The sequence below is a fragment of the Bombus huntii genome, chromosome 10 (assembly GCF_024542735.1).
Source record: "Bombus huntii isolate Logan2020A chromosome 10, iyBomHunt1.1, whole genome shotgun sequence".
Lineage (NCBI taxonomy): Eukaryota > Metazoa > Arthropoda > Insecta > Hymenoptera > Apidae > Bombus > Bombus huntii.
In genome coordinates, this window is record NC_066247.1 from 1,075,101 (window position 1) to 1,098,647 (window position 23,547).

The 23,547-nt window shown below is 41.0% G+C and overlaps 1 protein-coding gene across 19 annotated transcripts in view; it reads left to right on the forward strand.

The window, feature by feature from the left end:
- Positions 1-435: 435 nt before the first annotated feature.
- LOC126870334 (collagen alpha chain CG42342) overlaps positions 436-23,547 on the forward strand; it is a 119,978-nt gene continuing 96,866 nt past the window's right edge. For all 19 annotated transcript variants that reach the window (XM_050627916.1, XM_050627918.1, XM_050627929.1 and 16 more), the window contains exon 1: positions 436-1,847. In XM_050627916.1, the coding sequence (XP_050483873.1) occupies positions 1,487-1,847 (361 nt within the window). In that variant the 5' untranslated portion in view covers positions 436-1,486. The remainder of the gene's footprint in view (positions 1,848-23,547) is intronic.

Genomic DNA, 23,547 nt, shown 5'->3' on the forward strand with positions numbered 1-23,547 from the left:
ATGAAATAATCGAGGTAATCGAGGTTGGTTCGAATAGCAATTCGAAAAGATAGAGATTTTCACACTCGATCAACTTTTTGTCAGGCCGTGTACCGTTAACTTGGTCCTCGTATATAGAGGAACGAAAGGGTTGAATTTAAAATAAGTTGGTACAATTTTGCACACGGTGATAGCCGTGCGATTCGAACGGTTAACAGATAGAAGGAAAAACAAAAAGTTAAATCCTCTGGCGAAATCCAGTGGAATGGTGAAGGGGCGTATCGGAGGGGTAAATGGAAGGGCAAGGGAAGCAGGGTCGAATCAGTGCGAATGGAAGTGGACGTTAGGTCGAGCGATCGTCCTCCACGCGTCCGGCAGCCGGTGGATGAGTCGAGGCTCGAAGACGGCCGAGAGTGCACGAATGTCTCCGAAGCGACGAACCCTCGGCCCTCGGCAGAGCGTCGCCCCACCACATCCAGTCGTACTGCGAATGCCACGCTGTGAGCTTCGCATTCGCGGTATTTCGGGACTTTTCATTTGCTCAATAAATCGAACTTCGTTGTCACGGCACAGTGTTTCCGTTTCGTCGACGATATCCGCGTGAACGATAGGTCGTTAGATTTGACTCGATGTTTTGTAGAAATCGGGATTCTTCGTTGTTTCAACGGTAGTTGTAGTTGCACCGTTGGCGCTGCTTTTTCCAGTTCGAAGCTAGCGTAAGCGTGTGCCACACGAGAAGGTACGGTCCGAGTGGCGAAAACCGGTGATCGAGGTTATCGAGTGTTTCCTCGCTGATTTATCTAATTCCGAAATTAACGGAGAGTGTGGAAAGTGCGCAAGCCGGAGAAATCGCGATGCGACAGCGCCGGGAGATGCTCCATTTGCAGTGGCAGCGGCAACAGGAAGGACAAGACGTTCCGACAGCAAGATAGAAAGGTTACCGAAGGAACAAACTGGCGCGTAGTTAGATAGCAGCGTGATTGACTCGAGTCGACCGGTAGGGGGACGCTGTCATTTCTTGTTCGAACATTTAAAACGAGCGCGCGGTTTAGCGGAACACTCGGTTCTGGTTGGTGGGACCGTTTTGTTGTTTACCAACGTCTGTGTGTGGTCAAACACAGGAACGTCGATTACTCCGAGGAGAGAGGGTCGGATAAAAAGGTGAAAGAGCGAAACGAACACGTTCGTTCAAGGTATATAGCGAAAGGGAGAGAAAGATAGAGAGAGGTAGAGTATAGGAGAACGCGTGCTCGTTGAAGATAGAAGAAGAAAGAACGATCGCTAAGAAAGAGAGGTAAGCAATAACGGCAAGTGGGCGCACGAGATGCATTCCAGATGGACGATGACGCCGCACAGTCTGTAAGACTCGCGTGGTTTCTACGTTCTATCGCGTTTGTCCGTGATTGTCGTGTCAGGACGTATCGACGATCGTCGGGTGGGTTATGACGCGCGCTTAACGCGCTGCGTGCACGAATAGAAGCGAACGTGTGTCGATCCTGTGTACAACATGGAGTCCGACACGGCGACCGACTGGCCGTCGCCGAGAAAGAGCTCCCTCGAGACATCGATGCCATGGAAATTCCGTAAGGATTCATGTCGAACGACGGGGGGTGCGATACTCAATTGGGCAATGTGCGCCCTCTGTATTACCAGCTTGGCTGTGTCCAGTCTACTCGTGTACAGGGAAATAGGATTGGAATCGCGGATCGCCAATTTGGAGGCTCGTTGTCAAATTCAAGAAATGCCGGACGTTCTTATTCAGAGGCTCAAGAGAGAAATTCAGGAACAGTTGGAGGTGCATCGGCCAGCGTTCCAGTCGAACGTTTTTCGGATCAAACGAGACGTTTCCGAGTGCAATTGTCCACCAGGTAAGTGTTCTTAGCCGCGAACGCGGTTCCATTCTGTTTAATCCTGCGGAGGTCGTCGCAGTCTAACAATTTCTTATCCAATCGCAGTGTCTCTGAGATATTTCGGACATGGATATTAAATTAATTATGTTTTATTTTAATTGGAAACTAAACTAACGATTGCTATAGATAGATTAGTTGGCAATCGGAAAAATATACCAATAAAATACAGCGAAACAATGATAAATAGGTAAAATAAGTTTTATAGATATACAGTTGTGTAACTTGCAAGTTATGGGGCATTACCGTGTAGTTGAAATAGCTGCGATTTATAACAATTAAGCAAATTATAAATATACCTTTGTAACACACGGAGTACGATAAATATATACGTTGCGAGAAAATGATAACAGTAAAAAGTTGTGTTTAACACGAACTATTCAGAATGCTCGCTTGATGTATTTGTTGTGGAAACGGTCATAACATTCGTCACACGTGATACAGTTGCGTTCGAGGCATAATAATATCTTGCAGACGTTTTTAGAAATATTTTGAGATTGTCTCGAACAACACGGATAGATCCATTTTTGTTTTTCTACTATTTTCTCCGTTAACCGATTAATCGTCGAATCGTCCTTGTTCCGTCAAGGACCGTTCCATTCGCGATTCTTTTTCTGTTAATGTGCTTCTAAATTGTCTCTTTTAACATTGCAATAACGAAATAGAACTATGTTAATACTTCTTGTCGTCACAATCAATTGTATTATTCGTAGCATCGCGATAATGTATTTTTATCCAAATAATAGAAATTCTTTCCTTGTTTCGTGAGCTATTTTTTGAACAGGATGCTCTTTGTCAATAAACTTTACGATGCATCAGCGTCATTTAAGAATATACATTCCCAAAAGGATTTTGCACGCATCTATCGGATTGGTTGCTATCTCCGCAGGGTTAATATTTGTTTCCCTTGTACTCCATGTTGTTCAAACTTCTCCAAGCGAGGGTGGTTCGATTTCGTTGACTGCTTTCACCGAACGGAACTCCTTGATTATGCGACATTTTTCTGGTATTCATTTATCTTCTTCCGCACGTCTTTTCCCAGTCTTTGACGCGAGAAAAAGGCACGCGTGGTACGTAAGTAAGTACAAAGCCCAGGCTAGCGGTCGTACCGAGATCTCGTTGGATTGTCATCGCGTATACGTATATACACGTATGTCTGTATTCGTGCACCTATAGTCAACTATGTGCATGTGTTGAAAGAGGGAAGAGCACGGAAGGAAATATATACGCGTGTAAAAAAGGAAAGAGAAGACCCAGCTTTGTCTTGGGATGGAGCAACTTCGGCTCTCTCGGACAAAGGATCTGCGATCTCTTGAGTATTTCGATCTTGGAGAATGCTCGACAGAGCGTCTTTTTTCCGAGATCACCCTTTGCACTCTATATGGAGAGGGGATCGTTCGAATGAATTTGCGCCTTCGCAATTTAAACTTTGCATATCCGCAGAAAAGATATCAACTTGCTACCGCGCATTTGTATCAATTGTCTGGCTAGTTTGCGAATAACGACACCCTATAGAGAAGTATGCGTTAACGGCAACGAGCATCTTTTGAAGTTTCTTTTTCTCGAAAATTGTAATTTTCTTACCTTGCCTAATTAATTAATCGTAAAACGAACAATATTTGCTAAAACCATGCACAAAATAGAAAAAAGTCGTACCACGATCGAAACAACCGCCAGCGGGGTATTATGTAGAATGAAATTCCCGAAATTCTAGCGTTAATGCACAACCAAGTTTAGCATTCTGTTACCCTGGTCGCTATTACACGATGCAAAATCGAAAATCGAAGATTCGTTTTGGTTTTAAAGCTGATTCGTTGATTTTTCTATCACGTCCGTAGCTAACTATCGTCGTTGTTTGCTGAATTTTCTCCCAATTTATTTGAAAATAGGATTATTTTAGGATTATTCTTTCCCCCCCCCCCCAAAAAAAGGAAAAAGAAAAAGAAGAAAATAGGTATAAATGACTATGAATTTATTTAGACGCGTTAGTCTTCTCCTCTTTTTTTATTCTTTATCGCGTGAAAACATTATCAATCAACAATTTCACTTAGTATACATTATCAATATTGTGACAACAACGTCAATGGAATGCAGAGAGATAAAACGAGTTGTATGCATTTCACACTACACGGTAGCCGTTTTCGCAGGCGTACGTCAAGATACGTACATCTTCTTCGGATAAATCGTACAAAGGTTTGATGCCGTCGCGTCGATCGAACATCAACGAAATGTCAATGTACACTTCGAGAAGTATGCGACGACGCCACGGCGCTCCCCGTTTTCGCCAGTCGGCATTCTTTCTGCGAGCACGAGATCGCGAAGCGATACGACGATTCGTCTCACGTTCGCCGATTGATTAATGGCCATTATCAAAGATCGAGCAACGCTCTCTGCATCCGCCATCGAACTGCCGATGTGTAGTGACATCAGTAAGCAACGATAATTTTCTCCGATTCTCAAATGAACGGACAACGTTGAAATTTGTTCTAACAAAGATTTCATGCTTTTAATTCTCTACAACCGGAACTTATATATATATTCTTTCTTTCTTTCTTTCTTTCTTTTGGCATTTGGAAATAATGCCAATTTGGCTTATGGGAATAACGTTCAAAATTGTATTGCCGTATTCGAAATGATTAGATAGAGAAATAATTAGAAGTAACCAAAAGTTACTAGGAATGTCTGCCGACTCTTCATTGGGATACATAAAATGTAGCCCTGTGTCTGCAATTCATCCGTCCATTAATTTAAAATTCTACCTTTCTTCGTTTCTTTGTGTTCTTTTTCTCCGAATTTTTCATTATGGATTTAGTCAAAATTAAAAAATAGCGTCGGAGCGTAATAAATTTCCCTTATCAAAGTGAAGCTGGTGATTAAATGCTTTTGCTTACCGGCGTATGGAAAATATCGCATATGTCGTTGAATATTCGAAAACGAAGACTGGATGCGACCGTTTTAATATCTTGCGAAGCATCAAACGCTTGTTATCTATCCAGTTCGATCCTCCACATTTTGAATATTCATGAACGTTATTTTTTTTTTTTTTTTTTTTTTGGCCGATTCTGCAAACATAGACGACATCGCGCGGAAGGAACATTGTTTCTTCCTGGGAATGGAGACAACGGTTGCTTTCCGGCGAATGAATTTGAAACGAGAGAAACCGCGGGGTAGGTGTGTAAAGGAAGAATTTACTTAGGACGGATTCAACTCGAGAATGGAGAGTTGCCATGAAACTATCGAACTCGGAAAGGGAGTTTACCACCGATAAATATAACTTTGACACAGTGGCCACGGAATTACGGTATCCAGACTAAATTATAAAGTTACGAACGTCGGTTATGAGCGGCACTTCCTATCAGAAATCGACTCTGTTTCGCTGGAACGCCTCTAATTTCTGCGTTTAATTACCTACGTAATCGTAGTAATAGAAAATATATAGCGAATAATTTGAAAGGTTCGTAACGGTCTTACCAATTTTCAGAAATATCGTATTTCAAAAATTCTTACGATTATGCTTATTAGTTCGAATAACTAAAATTCTACCGTAAATGCAAATTGTACGCAATAGTTAATTCTATAAACCGTTCGGAAGCTATATACTTTTATCAATCCCGCAAATTGAAAAGCAGAGAAAAGTGAAGATGTTACTAACGTTGTTTTCTAGATTTACTCCAGAATTTGTGTCATTTATGTTACCCTTTTGCAACGAAAGGACATACGGAAGTAGATTGTTCGTTTTTTGAGAATTGAATACCGATATTATCAACTTACGTTATGAAATTAAGATACCAATGAAAAGTGGAGTTAATTAGTTTTGTTTCTACTAGACTCGTGTAGCATAGGATATAGATAAGATTTAATCAACAGTGTTCGCGTTATTAGACAATAAAAAAATGAACGTAATATTATCAAGAACGAGGAAATCTGAACGTGATAGTCAGGATTTAATACCTGTTAATTAAAATACTTGGTCATAATTGAAGGGGTTCTCGACCCCTGAAAATAGCAGACAATACCGAAAGACGGGCGAAAGGAACGCACCGTTTTCCCTGTCTTCTTGCCCAATCCGATCCCTATCTCGAAGCTTCTTTTTTTTCCTCTTTGTGCCAGCCTCTTTCTTATCGTTTCGTCCTCCATGGTCGTCTCTGGCAGCAACAAAGGGAGCGCCGTGGCTCCTGACTCGCGGCATCCCGAAATTGAGATGTGCGAGCTGACGCACGAGCATCATAAATCTTTCCCTCCCTCGTAGAATATGGCATATCTATTCCCCCCTCCCCCCTCTTGTATATACGCTCCCTTTTCCTATAACATTCTGCCAACCAAGTATCTTTGAAGCTACGTGGCGTTACACTGTGAACTTCGACTCTTCTTTGCTCTTCTGACGGATGATTTTCGATCCTTGCCCCGATTCCCAACCTGTCGAGCTACAATAAAACCGGTCAGGTCGAAAGCAGATACTGTATCGATAAATCTATTATCGCGTGTACGATAATAATTGGCAAATTTTCGGTTGGAAGGGAAAAGCTCGATGTCTCGAGTTAGGATTTTGTTTTCTAAATAGATCTCGAGAGACTGCTCGGTGTTAGAGGTTGAAAGCCAGACGTTCTTCAAGAATCTATTTTCAGAGAACCGCTGATTGTAATGGTATGATTCTTAGGGCGTTTCTTCGCGCAAAGAAAACTTCGGTCATAAAAAATTTTACGAATTATCTATTATGTTGTTTCGCCGCAAGTAATCATTACCTTTATCTTCGTCTTGCTACAGACGAAAAAAAGGTAAAAAAGAAAGAGATACAAAAGTTACGTATAGATAAATAGTCAAAAAAACAACGTGCGTTCAACCTAGAAGTCATTAAATATCATACGTTATACGTTCTATCTCCGATTGTATTAAGAAGAACTAGGAAAAATCGTCGAATTACAGAAGAAACTCGTAATATCGTTGCTTAACTGCTAGGTAGACGCTTTTGATTTAATGCGAGGCGAATTACTATTTGTGTAAGGGTAAAAGCACAGTCCGTTTCTCGCTGTCTTGGAAAATTGATGGCCGTTGTAAAGTTTTTATCGAGGAAACGCCTTCTCTTCCCTTCGAAATCGATGTAAAGACCCGCTTGTCTTGCCTAATTCAAGACCATTTGTTTGCTTCTTTAAATTTGTTCTTTAAATGAATCCTTGGAATTCATGGGATTTTCTAGTTGCCTAGATAAACGCCAGGATTATGGTTCCCCTCGAACGAATCAGGTTTACGATCTACCGTTAATTCTTTCACAGAAGAGATTTTTCCGAATGCTTCGCGCGTCAAAACTATTACAACATTTTGTTACAATTCTTCAAACCATTTCGTCGTATTTGAAAGAATGTTGGATAATATTCACCGTGCAACATGAAAGAGAACTAAGGAAAGAATGATTCGTCGTATCGATATATTCGCTTCTGACAAATGCGTCACAAAAATTTATATTCTAATATAGTTGCGGAACGGACCTTCCGGAACTTTTAAGCGAAACTTCACGCTTCGTATAGGAATAGCAGGGAAAAGGACAGAACAGAACAGGGCGGAGAAGCTGTAACAAATTGAATGTTGCATTTTCTACCGACGACGTTGACTTCGAAAGTTCTCGGAAGAAGGTGCGATTTACGTTTGCTGCACGTGCGTCAACCGTGCAGCTGCCTAGACTAGAAGTTTATGCTGAAGGACCTCTCTTACCAGCGGCGAAACTTACAGCCAGCTTATATACAAAAGAATGGCTGCCCTTGTTTCTCACGACTTCTCGAAATCTTTTCTCATTGAAGTCGTTTATGCTGCACGGATATTTCCCCACTTCTTCGCGTATTACGTTTTTAAACGACGAATTAAAAATTTTAACGAAGTTAAAATAAAATTGGTAGCTGCGATTCAAGACAAGAGACATGCATAGACAAGAGGAAATTTAAACGCGGAACAAGATATCCAAAATATCAAAAGATATGAACAAGTTGAATTCTTAGTTAATCGTATTTAGAAAAACACGGATTTACATAAAATTTACAATTTTTATCTTAACTAATGTTGTTCGGATCGTGTCTATTCGAATCTCGCCATGTTCATAAGCGAGCTTATTATAGTTTGACTTTCGATTCACCGACACGAATCACATAATTCGAAGGAATTATGTAATTTTTGTAAGTTCGATCGTTTCAAACCAATCACGATTTCAATAGGAATTATCAACCTAGCATCGCGTAAGATTAGGATACATTATAGATCTGGGTTTTCAGTTGGCAAGAATGCGCAGTTCCTCGTCGTTTTGAATACCGGATAATGGAACAATAGATTCTATTACGACGCGTATCGACAAGTTGGGTTGATCAATGGGATCTTCGGTTAACTTGGATGTTATTCGAGACGATTCCCTTTCGGGTCGAAGTGTTCGCAAGGGTTAAGAGTTAAGAGCTAAATAGACCAGAAGCTTTGTAGCTGGTACTGCCTCTGCGCTCGGTTAGTTTGAGGTTGACCGCTGTGCGATGTAACGTGCATTTAGTGTGTTTTCCTTCGCACCCTTTGAACGAATTTTAACGAATATATACTGGCGTTCGAGGGTGAACGGAAAGTGGCGGGAAATAGAAAAATAAAACGACGGTAAAAGTGCTGAGGAAATGGTGGACCATGCGAGACCGCACTTTAAGCTAAGGGCTGGAAGTAATAAGCCAAATAGTGGAAACGTAAACGAAGACGAAAATAGAAGTCAGCGGAGAATACAAACAAAAACAAAAAAAAAGCAGGAAATCGTGTAAGAGAAAAGCGGAAGGGGATATAAAGAGAGGAGGGTAAAGTACAAAAAGTTAAGTCGAAGCGAAAGGATTTCGAAAGAAGAAAATTTCTTTTTCGTTTCTCTCTATATGTGAGAAAAAGGGAAACGGCACAAACTGTCGATGCGGCAGTGGCGGAAATGCTTAACTCGGAAGTGGTTGAATTTGCATGAATCGTAAGCGGTCGTTACGTTTCTATGCTTATCCGTCTGCCTTCCGCTCGCTTAAACGTTGTTTAATTAGTCGATACGGCTTATTCGTGTGTATTTACGACGGTCGACCAATCTGCGGTATTTTCTTCGTTTGATGCACGATTACTAATGGAAGTACGTGGTTCGCTTCTGCCGCGAAAGGAGAAGACAGCACGGTTAGATGGAACGTAATAAATATTCGCGATTCGCGAAATAAAATCCAAAGATACGATGTTTCGTTTCTCTCCTTTTCTCAGATATGACGTAAAAGTGGCACATTTAGTCCCCTCTAGTCATGTATCTATATCGCTATGTCTTCTGAATCTTATTTCGCCTACTTGTTATTGTCTGGTCGTCACGTAGCGTGTAAAAAGCTCTTGATCTTGCTATTTCATCGTGGTAATAGAGTATAGTTCGTTTTAAATTATCCTTAATGTCAGCTATTTCTTGCTATATACACGGAACTGACGATTAATTACGTTCGAGCGACGGTATATCAAAACGGATTAAAAGGTACAAGCATGCCGACAACTCTTTTCTTGTCGGATCAATCGCCGGAATTACGGTGTGTATGTTAATGAAGGTGTGACCGGCGCAGCGCGGCGCGCGGTGCGGTGCTACGGATTCGAACGGGCAGCAGGAGACTTTTTACGAAACACATATCGGATCTGCACATTCGGATCACCGTCAGAGTTCGAATCGGGAACGTGTATCGAATGATACGGCGCTCGATCGACGAACAGAGAAAGGGAAAGAGAAATAAAGAGAGAGAGAGAGAGAGAGAGAGATATGGAGCAAGCACACGGCACACCGCATAATTAGAGATGAATCGTTGGCAAAATTCGAACGCGATCGAACGAGGAGAGGACGAAGGCGAGGGCCACGGAGCTATTTCCCGTCTGATTGAATTCGAATGCATCGGGATTCGTGTGCGAGGGCACGGTACATACATCGCGCAGGGTAATGTACGGGCACGTGTACCGCGTGTACCGAAATTGTCGAATGAATCACGTTTCGACGGACAAGTGCTCGCGATTCCCCGATAACGAATTTGAGACCAGTGCAAACTAATCCACGTCCAAGATCAACGCTTCGATCAGGTCGAGATGGTTGACTAACTTTCGCTGTTTAATCGAAAGAGTAATAGCCCGCGTTCCGCTTAATCATGTTCCAATTAACAATCGCGTCTTATTTAGTCCTTCGATCTTAGGCTTATTTCGCTATTCGATCGTTTATTTATTTATTTATTCCCGAAAGCCTTCATCAGTCGTTATCAACGTTTAATGTATACCAAGATTTATCGTAAACGATTACAACTAAAATTTTATAGACGGAACAAATAGATACGTATGGTAATAGTTAATATCAATTTTGTCAACAGGGATTGTCAACTGCATTTTTTCGATAATTGTAAAAATAGGACATCCAAAGTTTGGTAATTCCAGGATGAAATATTTACGCTATAACAATATTTCTCTATTACAAATGCGAAACAATTTCTCACACGAAAGGCGTCTGATTTTATGAATTATTATTTATGATTATTTCAATAACATTGTAACGATGCTATATATTTCTATTATCGCCATTTTATTACTCATTTCAAAGCGAATTCGACAGGGCATTATGAAATGTATGTTTGGACAATAATTTATCGGGTATGTTTATGAATATTGGTGGCAAATGCAAAGTTCGAATAATATCTGCTACTGATTATTGTACTGCGTACAATAGAATAATAATATCCTAGATAAGACTAATTGTAATAGTCTTCATTCATATACCTATCGCTTTGATTCCAACACTTTTGAATCGCTTGGCATAAATTATATCGCTATTACGATTTTATTGCTCGTAAACTTTCGTAGAGATAAGATTCTATTAATTATTTCTGAGATCAACTCATTAGGCAAATGAATTTCCTTTTTTATCAATAAATAGTTAAGAAGACCGTGTTCTTCCGAGATATGGGATAGAACCGTGTTAATAAATAAAAAAAAGCGTGTATCGGTGCGACTTAATGGCATCCTTTAATCTCATTATTGTAATTCCATTACGAATAAAATAACATTTATCGTCAACGTCGATCGAGATACCGACAATTCATCGTCACGCGTCGTGCGTCGTAAGATGTATAATAAATTTTTCCATAATCCCCAAATCGAAATATTTGTGTAAAATGAATAAATAAAATTTCTTGGCATCGACTAACGTGTCTATGGCACGTGCTGCCACATTTTCGCATGGGAAATACACAACGTGCCAGCAACGTAATCGAAGACGGAAGGGCTAACATTCCGATAATGATTCTGAAATTCTTAAACTTTATCCAACCGCACTCGTTAATGCGAAAGATATTACGCGTTATTAAATAACGTTGACCGAGACGTTCGAACGAGCAACTCGCCTTTTAACGGCTGTTAACAAACTGAATATCTACGATTTTAATTACAACGTTCGGAAACAATTTCCGATTCCGATAAAACTTTAATATATTATCATTCTCGTGAATAACGAATAGATTATTGGTTACGAATATAACGAGTTGGTTACACGCGTGCGCTGATTACAAAGAGACGAATGGGAACGAGATCTGATTTATGCGTCGGGGTTTCCTTTCGGAACGGAAATATAGCTTTACACGTTTGGTGGGAATAATTTCCGATCTAAGTACGTGCGAATCGAAAGTCGCTGTGTACGCTCGGTGTTCCGTAAAAACATACATACCGTGGCACCCTTTCCTACTCCCGTTCGCTCGTTCTCTTTCAGGACGATGTGAAATCGTTGAATCGACGTTTCTCGAAATGCCTGAATACGCCGAGTCTCGTGAATTTCACGATCCCGCGGTATCGAAAAGAAACGAAATTCGTTATACGTTGTATAAGTATACAACTACGTAAGTAACATCGACGCTTTGCAAGTTGCGAACTCGATCGATGCGTCTCCTGAACGGTCGAATAAATGTCTTTGCCGAACGGAACCGTTCCGTTACCGTTCCACTTCCCAACTGATAATACAAATGAACCTTAATACGGATAACCTTTGTCATAAAAAGGAGAAATATTTCCCGTTGACCGCGTTTCCGTAGCCTTTAGCCAGTAGAGTCTAGGCAAGACGTATCTAGTCGGTGTGTCTGGCCGCGATGCGATCCTCAAGGCATAACAGTTTCTCCACGGCAGATAGCGACGATGCACGGCGATGCATCTCACGCTGCTACATACTGACAAGCTCTGACGTGTAATGGACCGTTCAAATCCGTCCACGTCGTCGATCTTCAATAACGAGAGATCGTTTCTATGGTTACACGCGATCAATTGCCATTCGACTTGACTGTTACTCGCTTGCCGTGAAACCCTGTTATTGCCTCGACAGAACGTCAAGAAGTGTGTCGAAGTGTGTGCGTGATCTTCTGTTTAGCATGTGCATTCCAAGATGGTATTTCTGTCCGCGGATATAAATATGTGCCACGAGACTGGAGAACCGCGAACGAACGTTTGTATATCCCTGGAAGTTGATGGATGGATGGACCAAGCTAATAATTTCGTTTGCGATATTCTCGAAATGATCTCGACGAAAAGCAGAGAAAGTACGAAACCTCCGCCGATGATGTATCTAACGAACAGAGAAAATCTTATAGTCAAATGAAGTAACGCGCGATGCTCGGTTTATGTTATGCGTTCAGACACGTAGCGATAACGGAATAACTCCTCTCGGACAAAAATATCCACGCGCATATCGTCTATTTCCTAGAAGAGTAGCGTATCTCAAAACACGTCTATTCCTTTATTAGTCGACCACCCCTGCCGTTGTATTAATGTCGAGGGAACATACTTTGAACGAAAGGAACCATCTTTTCGTTCCGTTTGGATCGTATTTGTACGAAATTTGACCGACAATTATAGCCACGACAACCTCGTTGCATTACGATGCAAACGATGTTTTATAATATTTCGTATAACGCGCGTTATACGACAGTATTTCATCGCTTGCCACTTAATGTATTTGAACGGACTAGGTACACTATACGTTACGGTCGCATATAATCGTATAAAACAATATATACACATTTCGGGTGATTTTTTGCGAAAATAAGCGTATAGCGGGTGAAACTTATTTCATGATATTTCACCTTCGATCGTTTACCGACTCATCTGACTGCGGTCATTGTTCGCGGAACACGATTCTACTCCAGTCGCCGAGTAAAATGCCTTGACGCGAAGGAACGGAGAGATGTAGCCATGTCGGAATGCTTGAATTGCCCACGTACACGCGTATACGTAGACGCATTTATATAACATCGGTTCTAGTAGCCAAAGGAAACTCGTTTGCCGGTTTCACTCTACAGTCGGCGCTGATTACCGAATACGAATATCGTCAAACAAAGTGATATTATTACCGGCTCGATGAGCTTTCTCGTTAATTCTCGTGATACTTTTCGATAAAATTGTCGCGTTTATCTTTATTATGAGTACGTGGCTGCTCTTTTCTAGTCGCGCGTCTATTCTTTTAACGTAATCTCGATTTCTCGCGTACAAAGATATTTCCTTGTAGATACTCGAATGTCTTTGTTACTTGCGGATAAATATCCGACACTTGTTTATGAAAAAGTATGTATTTCTTATATACATATATGCCTTTTTACGCTGGAACAATGGAAAAGCTGTGTACGAAACGAAAAGATTATCACGAATACGTATAAGTCTTTCGGAATTGTTACCTGACCGTACATAACGCAGAAAAGGTAAATTACACGGTTGTAAATTCTGAGCAGTAGCAGCAATACTGATTATCTTGTGGTAGTAAATCACCGTGATAGCGAAGACGCGATGTTATATAAAATATATGAAATTTAGAAAGAACGGGAGACTGTACTATCGCTTAAGAACTCAATTATTAAACGATGTACGAGGGTGTACATCTATATTCAATGCACTCTATTTTAAAGTAGAATTAGATCTACTTCGTAGTACGTAGCGTGTTACTCCCACGAGTAGATCGATGATATTATGCAAATAACAAATAACCTGAACTCATAATCGTCACTCGATGCACGAATGAACATTCTTTGCCTACGTGAACCGCATTGCGCGTAGAATTTCTCTCCTCGCGCGTACACTATGCATTTTCTACGTTTATCGACATTTGCGTAAATGAAAGACAAATTAACTTCGTGAAAGGGAAAGTTTGCCCCGTTTAACGTTACTTTTCCTATAACACAAACGTTAATTGGAAAGCGATTCCTACAGACGCGATAGAAAAAGAAAAAGCAAAGAGACGAATGCTGTTCGCCACGATCGTGCAAATAGTAACGCAAAGAATCCTTTGCGAAGGAAGAGTTAGCAGCGATCATTGGAGCAGCCTGTAAAAATGAGAGTCGCTGCAACACCGATTCGTTTCGCATTGTTAACGATTATCATCGAAAAGTTTTATGATCGATGTGTCGAGAATAAAAACGAATTAAGCGACCAATAAACAGAGGGTTAATTTAAACTCCAGAGTGCCTATAATTTAGAGTGAAATTTTTGAAGAAAGTATCAATTTTGAGGTAAAAACAGGTATTTTTAATAGCCGCGACCCAGCGATTTCAATAGCTAATAACCTACTTTTCACACGATCCAAAGCAGTCGAGTCTATCCATAATGAAATAGATTCTCGATTTAACGTTTCAGATAGATATAAATGTTCGTCTATTCGATTCGATTACATCAGCAAGATAACAAAAGAAGGATCTATAGGAAGAGCTATTTGTAGAGGCAATCGATATCTTAGATACGAAGAAACATCCTCAGCGTCGGTTCCCTTTCTAACATATTCGCGTCAAAGGGACGATATTATACGAACATAGATATACCGCTTGCAAACGATGAAATATTGGAAAATATACGAGTCCACTGAATATTACCGAGCTGTGAAATGCATATTTGCAAGATTTATATATCGATCCCATTCCCCGTCGATGATTTATATCCGAAGAATTCAATGTATCGTAAACAATAGGGGAATACGATCCGTGAACGTGATATATTTATTATTCGAACAAGTTTCCCGACGATTCGTCAATCTGCAGTGAAAAACAGCCAGTGAAGACCGTGGACAGATCCCGTGTGGAAAATGCATTTTCACGCCAACAGGAGATGAGCTTAACGTGATTAATTGCAGCGAAACGCGTTTAGTCTCGAACGCTCGATAGTCCAAGCGACAAAACTATCTCTAACCCAGTACCAACTAACGGGGGTAATTCACTTTACGAAACCGTAGATACCTTGGTTCGTTGCGGGACTGAATGTTCTCCGAGATTCGAGTGGCGCCAACCTTCTCGTAGCTTCGGCGAAAACTATACTTGCTATGCTTTCGTTCGAAGTCGTTCGACTATAAACCACGTTCTACGAACGAACCGTGCGTGTGCGCAATGGAAATTTTTTGTTTTTACATCGGACCATCAATCTAGACAATCGAATTTCTTTGTTGCCACCGTTTGTCGAGCAAAATCGATGAACGAAGGCCGTTTCCACAAACGAGTACACACTATTCGTCGTGCTTCGCGATGTTGCGAATAAGCTCGTAAAAAGGCCAGTTGTACAGAATTCTGCGTGAGCTGGCCGATAGTAGACGACTAGTAGTACCTTTTGTCAAAGCAGATACATACTGTGTACTTGTGAATTTCCATCTTTATCGCGTTTGTCGAGATAAAGTCGTTCTCTCTGGAACGTACGTTGGATCGGATAATTAAATTTTTGTATTATCGTTTGCTATTCGTTTCAGCTGTCCCGAAGGAATAACGTCAAATATCGTCAAACGTTGAAATTTGGGCATTAAGCAATCGAATTTATAATATTGACATTTTCAATCAGTGGAAATTCGAAGCTTGAAAATTTAATTTATACCGAACGCGCCATTCAACGTAGTACAAAAAATTCGTGGTAAAATAACCAACGATATATCCCTTCGGTAAAAGAGAACATTCCTCGTGTCAAACATCGTTAGCGTCTCCAATTAAACATATGTTACCAATTATATCCGTCAACGATGCTTTCTGAAATTACATCGACCGTATTAGTCAGCCGTTTTTTCGTCGGTTCGGAAGGCTGGTAAAAAAATAAATTAGTAAGTCGCGAGGGATAAAGGTCGCGGGAAAGGGAAAAGGAAAAATGTACACACGAAAGAGAGAAGAAAAAAAGAAGGTGACACGAAAGTTGCGTAAACCATAAAGTAGGGTGAGCCGTTGGGACCATTAAAACTCTTGGTTCTCTGTTATCTTCGAATCGATGACGATGTCTGAGCGTGTTTTTAAACGCTCGAGCTCGTCGCTCATTTCCTTTCTACGGGAATAAAGACAAAGGACTTTACTGTTTAAGCATTCCCTCATCTCCGGCAAACCATTAACCGTTGTCTCTCGATTTAATACGTTTAGCTAACAACGAAATCGAATAAACGAGAAAGGGAAAAAGAAAGAATGGAAGAAAGAAGGAAAAAAAACTCTACCTTCGATTACACGCGAGAATAAATTGTGAATAAAGGGAGCGAAGTAACGACGTGTGAACCAGAAGAGGTCGAAAGGCATCGTACAGCCTTTCTAGCAGCCTTTCCAACAGCCTGTCGATTCGTATCTACATGAGCACACAAGTAAACCTCATTTTCCACGTACTCGCATTCGCTGGCGACCACCCTTTATGTACTTCCATTTACGCTTAAAGCGGCATCCAATTATCGCGAATCTTTAGAAGAGAATTTGCCGAGTATACGTGCAAGAGCAGAGCAAAGCACCACGATTATATCGGGACAAAATTGTTTTCAATTTTCATTTGCCGTTACGTTTTTATCGCGACTTTCCGTCTCCTAACGCTTGTACTTCCGCTCGTTAATCTACGTATTTCCATATGTCTATCGTACGTGTTCGTTAAAAATTCGAACGTAGGAATACGTGCAATGGCAAGAAAACGTTTCGTTAAAATAATTTAAATTAAAATTTACACCGACGTATCATCGAAGCGTACTCGAGGCGCAAAATAGGGCAGCGACTGCACGGAAACCGCTTTAACCCTCATCAGTCCCTTGTGTCAATTCGACGCTTCGCGATAAATGTGAAATGCTTCGTTTATTTATTATCTCCGAACAGAGCGAATTATCTCTGTTCATATATGGAAATTTCATTTGTTATTTTCGATGGAAAAATTTACAAATTCAACTATCTTCTCGTGATATTAACTTCTCACCCATCCGTGTTAATTCGATATCAACGCGCGAGTCAAACTGCGAACACGCGAAACGAACAGAGTTTAGGTTTTCAAAACAACGAACAAATATTCGATATCGTCGCTTACTTATGTAGAAATATAGGTGTGCGTTTCCGGCCAGAATCTCGCCGATTAATAATCGCGAAACGGTGCGGCTGCCAACGATGACAAAGAAAAACACAAAGGTTTTCCGCCTTCGACGATTTCTTGCAGATCGCTGCGACTCAGCCTGTATCGTGGGAGGCGAATTAAAGATCGTCCTAAAAGAAGAAACGAAAATAGAGAAAACGGCTGGTATAAATGGTCTAAACGAGTGACGAGATGGTGGCGCAGGGCGAGGGACGGAGATGGAGAAAAAAGAAAATTAGAAGGGAAGAGAAATAGAAAAGGCAGAGTGTGCCACGTGTACGAGGCATCGATCCCCCGGCGACACCGGTACACGCCCCGTTATTCCGTTCGTCTTTAACGAGCTCTCATTATCGCTAGATTATCGTACAAGAGGATTTGACGTCGTAATGGGCAGCAATGAATCCATTGACAACGTCGACGAACTAATGATGCTCGTCATTCACCGGCAATCGTCGTCGACATTGAGGTGCCGCCTTGTCGCTTGTCTCGTATCTGCTGATCGCTTCTCGTCCCTACTTCTTTTTCCACCCTCTCCTTCTAATACCCTGCGTCTTTTTCTTCCTTCGAATTATCTTTGTCCTGCTCTGTTTTTGTTCCGTCGTTTTTTTCCTTTTTGGTTTTTCATTCGCGCTCTTTGTCTCACACCTGCTTAATTTTCTCTTCTTTTTCCCAGCCGTTCCCTTTCGTAATTTACTTTTTCGCACGTTCCGCTCGTTGTATCCTTACACGTGCTTCTTTCTCCCGTTGCTCTCATTTCCCAACGTTTTTGCACGTTTATTCTCTTACCATTGCATCGATTTTCTATTCGCCTTTGGTTAGTAGTTATTTCTACGTTTCAGTTCCTTTATAAAATTCACGAATCGTCGTAAATGCTCGTGGTCCGGGCTTTAGATCGTAGGCGACGGAACTTGCGAAACGACGTAATAATTCACGAAAGATAGATACCGTTTTATTTAGTCGAGCAAGGGATTAAAAATAATTAATTACGAAGCAACCATTATTTTCCATCGCGTCATTGTTCCCCGAATCAGCCTGATAATCGCAACTTTCCCCGAGCTCTCTGCAGCTCGTTAACCTGTTCTTGGCGCATAGATCTGCCGTTAATCCGATCGACGTATACATGATATATTACTTATCCACGTTCGTTTCGTCAAAGCTCGGTCGTGTTACCATCGGCGGACTCGCCACCGCTCCCACATCGCTGCTGCGCCGTGATTCGTGCTTCGTCGTCATGCCAATGCATACCTTCTCGCTTTCTCGTTGACGAGTACATGTGCACGCGCATGAATTGCTGCGTGTATCGTGCCTGTAAGATAACTGCTATCAGATCCTCTTCCACGTGCCATCCACGTATCACGATCGAACGCGTTAGAAATAAAAAGAGAGGCAAAGAGCAAAAAGTTACACGCTCGAAGCTCGCGCAACGAGTTGCTTCTACGTGGTTACCTGTGTTGTTACGCGTCAAGAAGTCTGTAATCTTCCATTTCATCAGCTTTTCGAATCGACATTGTGTTACGAAGAGCGACGAATGAAAGTGCTTTTGACGAGAAGAGTCGTAAGTGGCAGGGAAGAAGCTTCGCGTAATAATAGAAACACTTCGCCAAAGAACAAGCTTTTATCCATATAAATAACGTTATTGCGTCTTAAACGCATCCCATTGCTTCGGTTTCCTATACTCTAAAATTTTATCTTCGTAAATCACCACTCGCAACTTTTACTTCGTGAATCCCCGTTATGTCGCTTATGTCGCAAACATCGTGAAAGCCTGCAAACACCTAGTTTGTAGCGCGTCGAGGCAATCACCGTGGTTCCTCAAAATCCCCTGTTTCCGATTTTTCAAGTTATATCACGTGTCACGGAAAGTTGGTTTACACGGGCCATGAATCCTTTGGAACGCAATAGGTGGCCGCATCACGATACCCCAACACGAAGACGTCGCAAACTTTTCCTCACTTAACTTTGCTAATGACCTCTCGCGACATAACGACGGACCTGACGTTCCATACATTACGTAGCAGAGGGAGGAAACTCGCTGTTTCTCGATGGAAACACCGGCAAAAGGGTGAATCGGGCGAAGTGAAGTTGCGACACTCGTTATTCAGTCGCAACTGAAACAAACCTCTCGAGGATCCTCTCCCCAGGGCGGTGTAATTCACAGAGTAAACATTAATGAATTTTTTCTTCTCGTTGAACATCGATACAACGCTCGATTCGTGAAGATTCTCAAAGGGTCAGAAGGGTGAACGCGCGAACTGCAAGCAATTTTCCAATTAATACGCCAGATACGGCTTTGTCGGATGCAAAACGCCACCTTGATGATAAATCGACGACAAAACGATGGCCATCGAGTCTCTATGGTGTACTCGTTCGAACAAAGTCGCGTAGCATGCGGTTGTCAGGTTCTTTTCAAACGTGTAAAATATACGAAGCATTCGAAGTTTAAAGTAGACAAGCGTAATTAACGCGATGTTCGATCGAATGAAGCATCGTGAATGATGTTATCGATATTTGATGAGAAGAGAGCACGTCAACGAGTAAACGTTGGTTGAAAATTGACTCAAAGAGTCGGAGGAAAGTTTCCTTAAAAACTGTATATCTATGCATTAGATCGTCACAGATTTTCGATAGTAATTTTCCAGAATAATATCACGGGCCTCCGCAAAAAGGTAGATACGTAAGTATAAATATGAATTACTTCGAACAAGGTTAGCATCGAGTATTTTAATTTATTAAATTTACCCACCGAAATTGACCGTTGTTTGCAAGGTATTTTTCTCTGTGCGTTGTAAACTTGGGTAACTACGTTTTTCGTTGTACTATAGCGTGTTTTAATCTCGCACTTTCCACTCGACGCGTACCGCATTTCCACGCTGTAGACTGTAGGATTTAATTTAAGTGAATTCCGTGAGAATCACGAAGGTCGACGTAACAACGTGCTATATTGCCATTCCTGAGCGTCAGATCAGACGTCTGGCAAGCGAACACGATCAAACGAACGAAACGTATTTTTTCGTGAAACGAGAACGAAACGTATTCACCTATAGTTTTACTAACAACGATCTGTCCAAGTGTCGAGACAGGTTACGAGGGAAATAAATGCGTCGCGAGATAGGAAAGAAGTAAGGTAGGAGGGAAGGAAGGAAGGAAGGAAGGAAGGAAGGAATGAAATCGGAGTTAGTTGAAAAGAGGAAGAGGAAACGTTACCAATACTTATGTGCCACCAGCGGATTCTCATCGCTACCCTCTCTCGTCGAACATACAAAACCACCGAGATTACTACTTTTCGTAGAGATACGAAATATATGGTGTCTAGAATGTATACGAGTTCTGTTATTCGCTTGATCACCATAGGTGTCTGTTATTTTTCTCGCGTATGTACGAATCGCGAACTACATATAAATTCTGTAGAATTCTGATAGAATTTTGTCGTTGGTTTCTCAATGTATGGTTTGGCGAAAGAGCGATGTAATCACAAAATGAACATTTCGTTCCCTTTATATTTTACGTAATAGCCTGTAGATATGTATACAATACACGTTATTATATTTTGATGTACAAAAAGGCAAGAATCATACGTTACGAACGTATAAAATAAATTATTAGTTAGCTGTCGCGTAAAGGCGATAATAATAACGAATTGTTGTACGTGTATTTTGATTCAAATTAAAGAAGCAGGGTCAATATTTATACTTTGTGCGAGATAACGACGGGAGAAAGTACAAAAAACCTGGACATTTATATCGCATATACTATGGATTCGTTATATTATAATAGACACCGACTCGGTGAGATTGCTACGAAGGAAAATTCCGGGAATAATTTTATAGTTCTTTTATCGCACTTGCAGATATCGTATGGTCGTGGTGAAACTTTTTCACAGTCTTCTCCGTTAGTTCGACGTACGATATCCCTTCTTATTTCCCTAATTTTAAAAAAGCAACCACAAACATCGTTCTATTATCCATTCTCCGTGCTTTCCCTACTTTCGCTCATAGATAAGCCGTATGAAAGATGTTGAAACAAGATAAAACGGATTTATATTCCCCGTGAAACCTGATTTTTCTCGATCGCGCATTTTCTCGTCGAATTTATAGGAAAGCAATTTTCTCGTTTCCCTCGTTCGCTTCTAGTGCGTGATTTTACCTAGTTATCGTCAGTTCGTTCGGGATAATCAAGATCCTTCATCCCCAATTAGAGGTTTCCTTGGTCGAATTTCAAACTTCGCCATTTGCGACATTGCTGATTTGTCGTTAAGTTTCCTGACTAAACGTGTAGGAAGCGAGGAAGACAGAGTGTGTTAATTGCTCTTGATCGTTGCTATACCGTTGCTGTATTTGCATCGTGCGTGTCTTATAAAACGAAGGACCATTTCAACCATCGACGGATGTTCGAATCGCGTTAAGAAAAACAAGACACAGGCAGCTCTTAAATAAAAAAAGATTGTCAGGAAGTGGATATCGGATATTTATGCATTTGTAGAAAATTTGTGTTGAGAAATATGCAAAAAATTGTTAAATATTCAAAGTATGGCACTCGCTACCGCTAATATTTAATAGACGAGGTAAATTTGGTCTTTTGTTGCATATAGTTCTAGTTCGAGTTATAGAAATATATATGAAATTGGTACGTAACATCCACGTCCATTTACTAACAGGATATTTTACGATTACGTTATATTGTTTTCGCCAACTACGATATCCGAATATCGGCGTCCGGACGGTATCTAAATTCTAAAATATAGCAGTTGCTTCTGACCACTTGACGAATCTCGCCTAACGGCAAACTCTATCAAGAAGAGTGGTTGAGGAGAAATTTCCGACTCTCATAGGCATATGAAAGGAATGCGTAGGTGTGCGTGCACGTATATCGATGCGAGATAAGGTATACGCGGAAGATCATTCGCAAGCTAAGCTCCCAGGCTTAAGCCCGCCTCCACCCAGGATAGCTTATATTGCCGACACTTTATTTCGGAACCATCCACCTCGACTCTATCGTGCCAAGATCCAGGTTGACTATCGATCGTCCGTAAGACTCCAACGTTTCTTCCATCCACCAGGTTCACCTTGTCTGTACATCGCGCACGATACTTCTCTTCGAGACACACGTGCATCTTCGCTAGACACAGATGCTCCACGCGAAACCGTATAAACGGATTAACCGTGGCAGGCTTTTGGAAATTGAATTTAATATGGTGATTAAATCCGTCCGACGAGACGCGGGTTATCCCGCTTTCTGAATACACATACCTTGTCATATTTAATCAACGAGCTGACGCTGTCCTTCGAATTATGGCGCATCTGTCGCCGATAGAAGGATAATAGGCCCTAACAAAGCCGGAGAAGATCGAAGACAAGCTTCGGAGACACCCAACCTCGCCGCTTCTTCTTTCACCATTCGTTTTCCTCTTTCATGGCCCAGAAACGATGAAAAATATGCGATCAAGATGATATTTTCTCAAGAAAAAACAAAGTTCCCATCTTTCTCTTTGTTTGATCAAAACACGTGTATCGTCTTTACGAAGATTTGTCTAATCTCTTCAATCTGAAAATGGTTTCCGCGAAGTGAAAGACCGAACGTTGAATCAAATACTTTTTCACTTTCATTTCAGCGAGTGATACCTATCGTTGATATACGAAATCGTTCCGATGGCGTATTCGAAGATTCTAAAAAATATTTGATAATATAACTCGAACAGATGCATATATGGATTAGCGGTGAATGGACAAATTGTAGCGAATATGTCGCCGTATAGTGATTAAATATATAAAGTATCGCATAAACAAGTTGAATACTTCGAGACTTATAACGCTCGATAAATTTATTATAACAATAGTGAAATACCTAGTAAACAATAAAATATATACAATATATAAAAAAGAATTTAGTAGATCTCCTTTCTTAAATCGCCTTTAATCGCCTTTAATCGCCTTTACCCGAGATATAATTCGAGGATCAATTTTATCTTGCCATACTCTCTTACTCGACGTCTACAGTAGTTGCTCTAAAGATTGTTGCGCTCGAACGAAACTATCACGAGTACCTACAGCTTTAGCCAATACCTCATAAGCAGCGTTCTACTGCCCAGCTTGCAACTAGAAGAGGGTGACAAGCAGGATAAATTGCATCGTCGCCATTTAATCAGTGCATTCGGCTAAGGATCTGAGGATACAGCCTTTAAATCATCTGACCACAAGGAATTATATTTTCGAATCTTTTATGTAGCGACGCGAGCTACCGCAGTTATTTACAATTAGTGGAATATCAATTCGAGAATTATCGTTCGAAAAATTACTTTTAATCCTTCAGAGGCAAAGACACG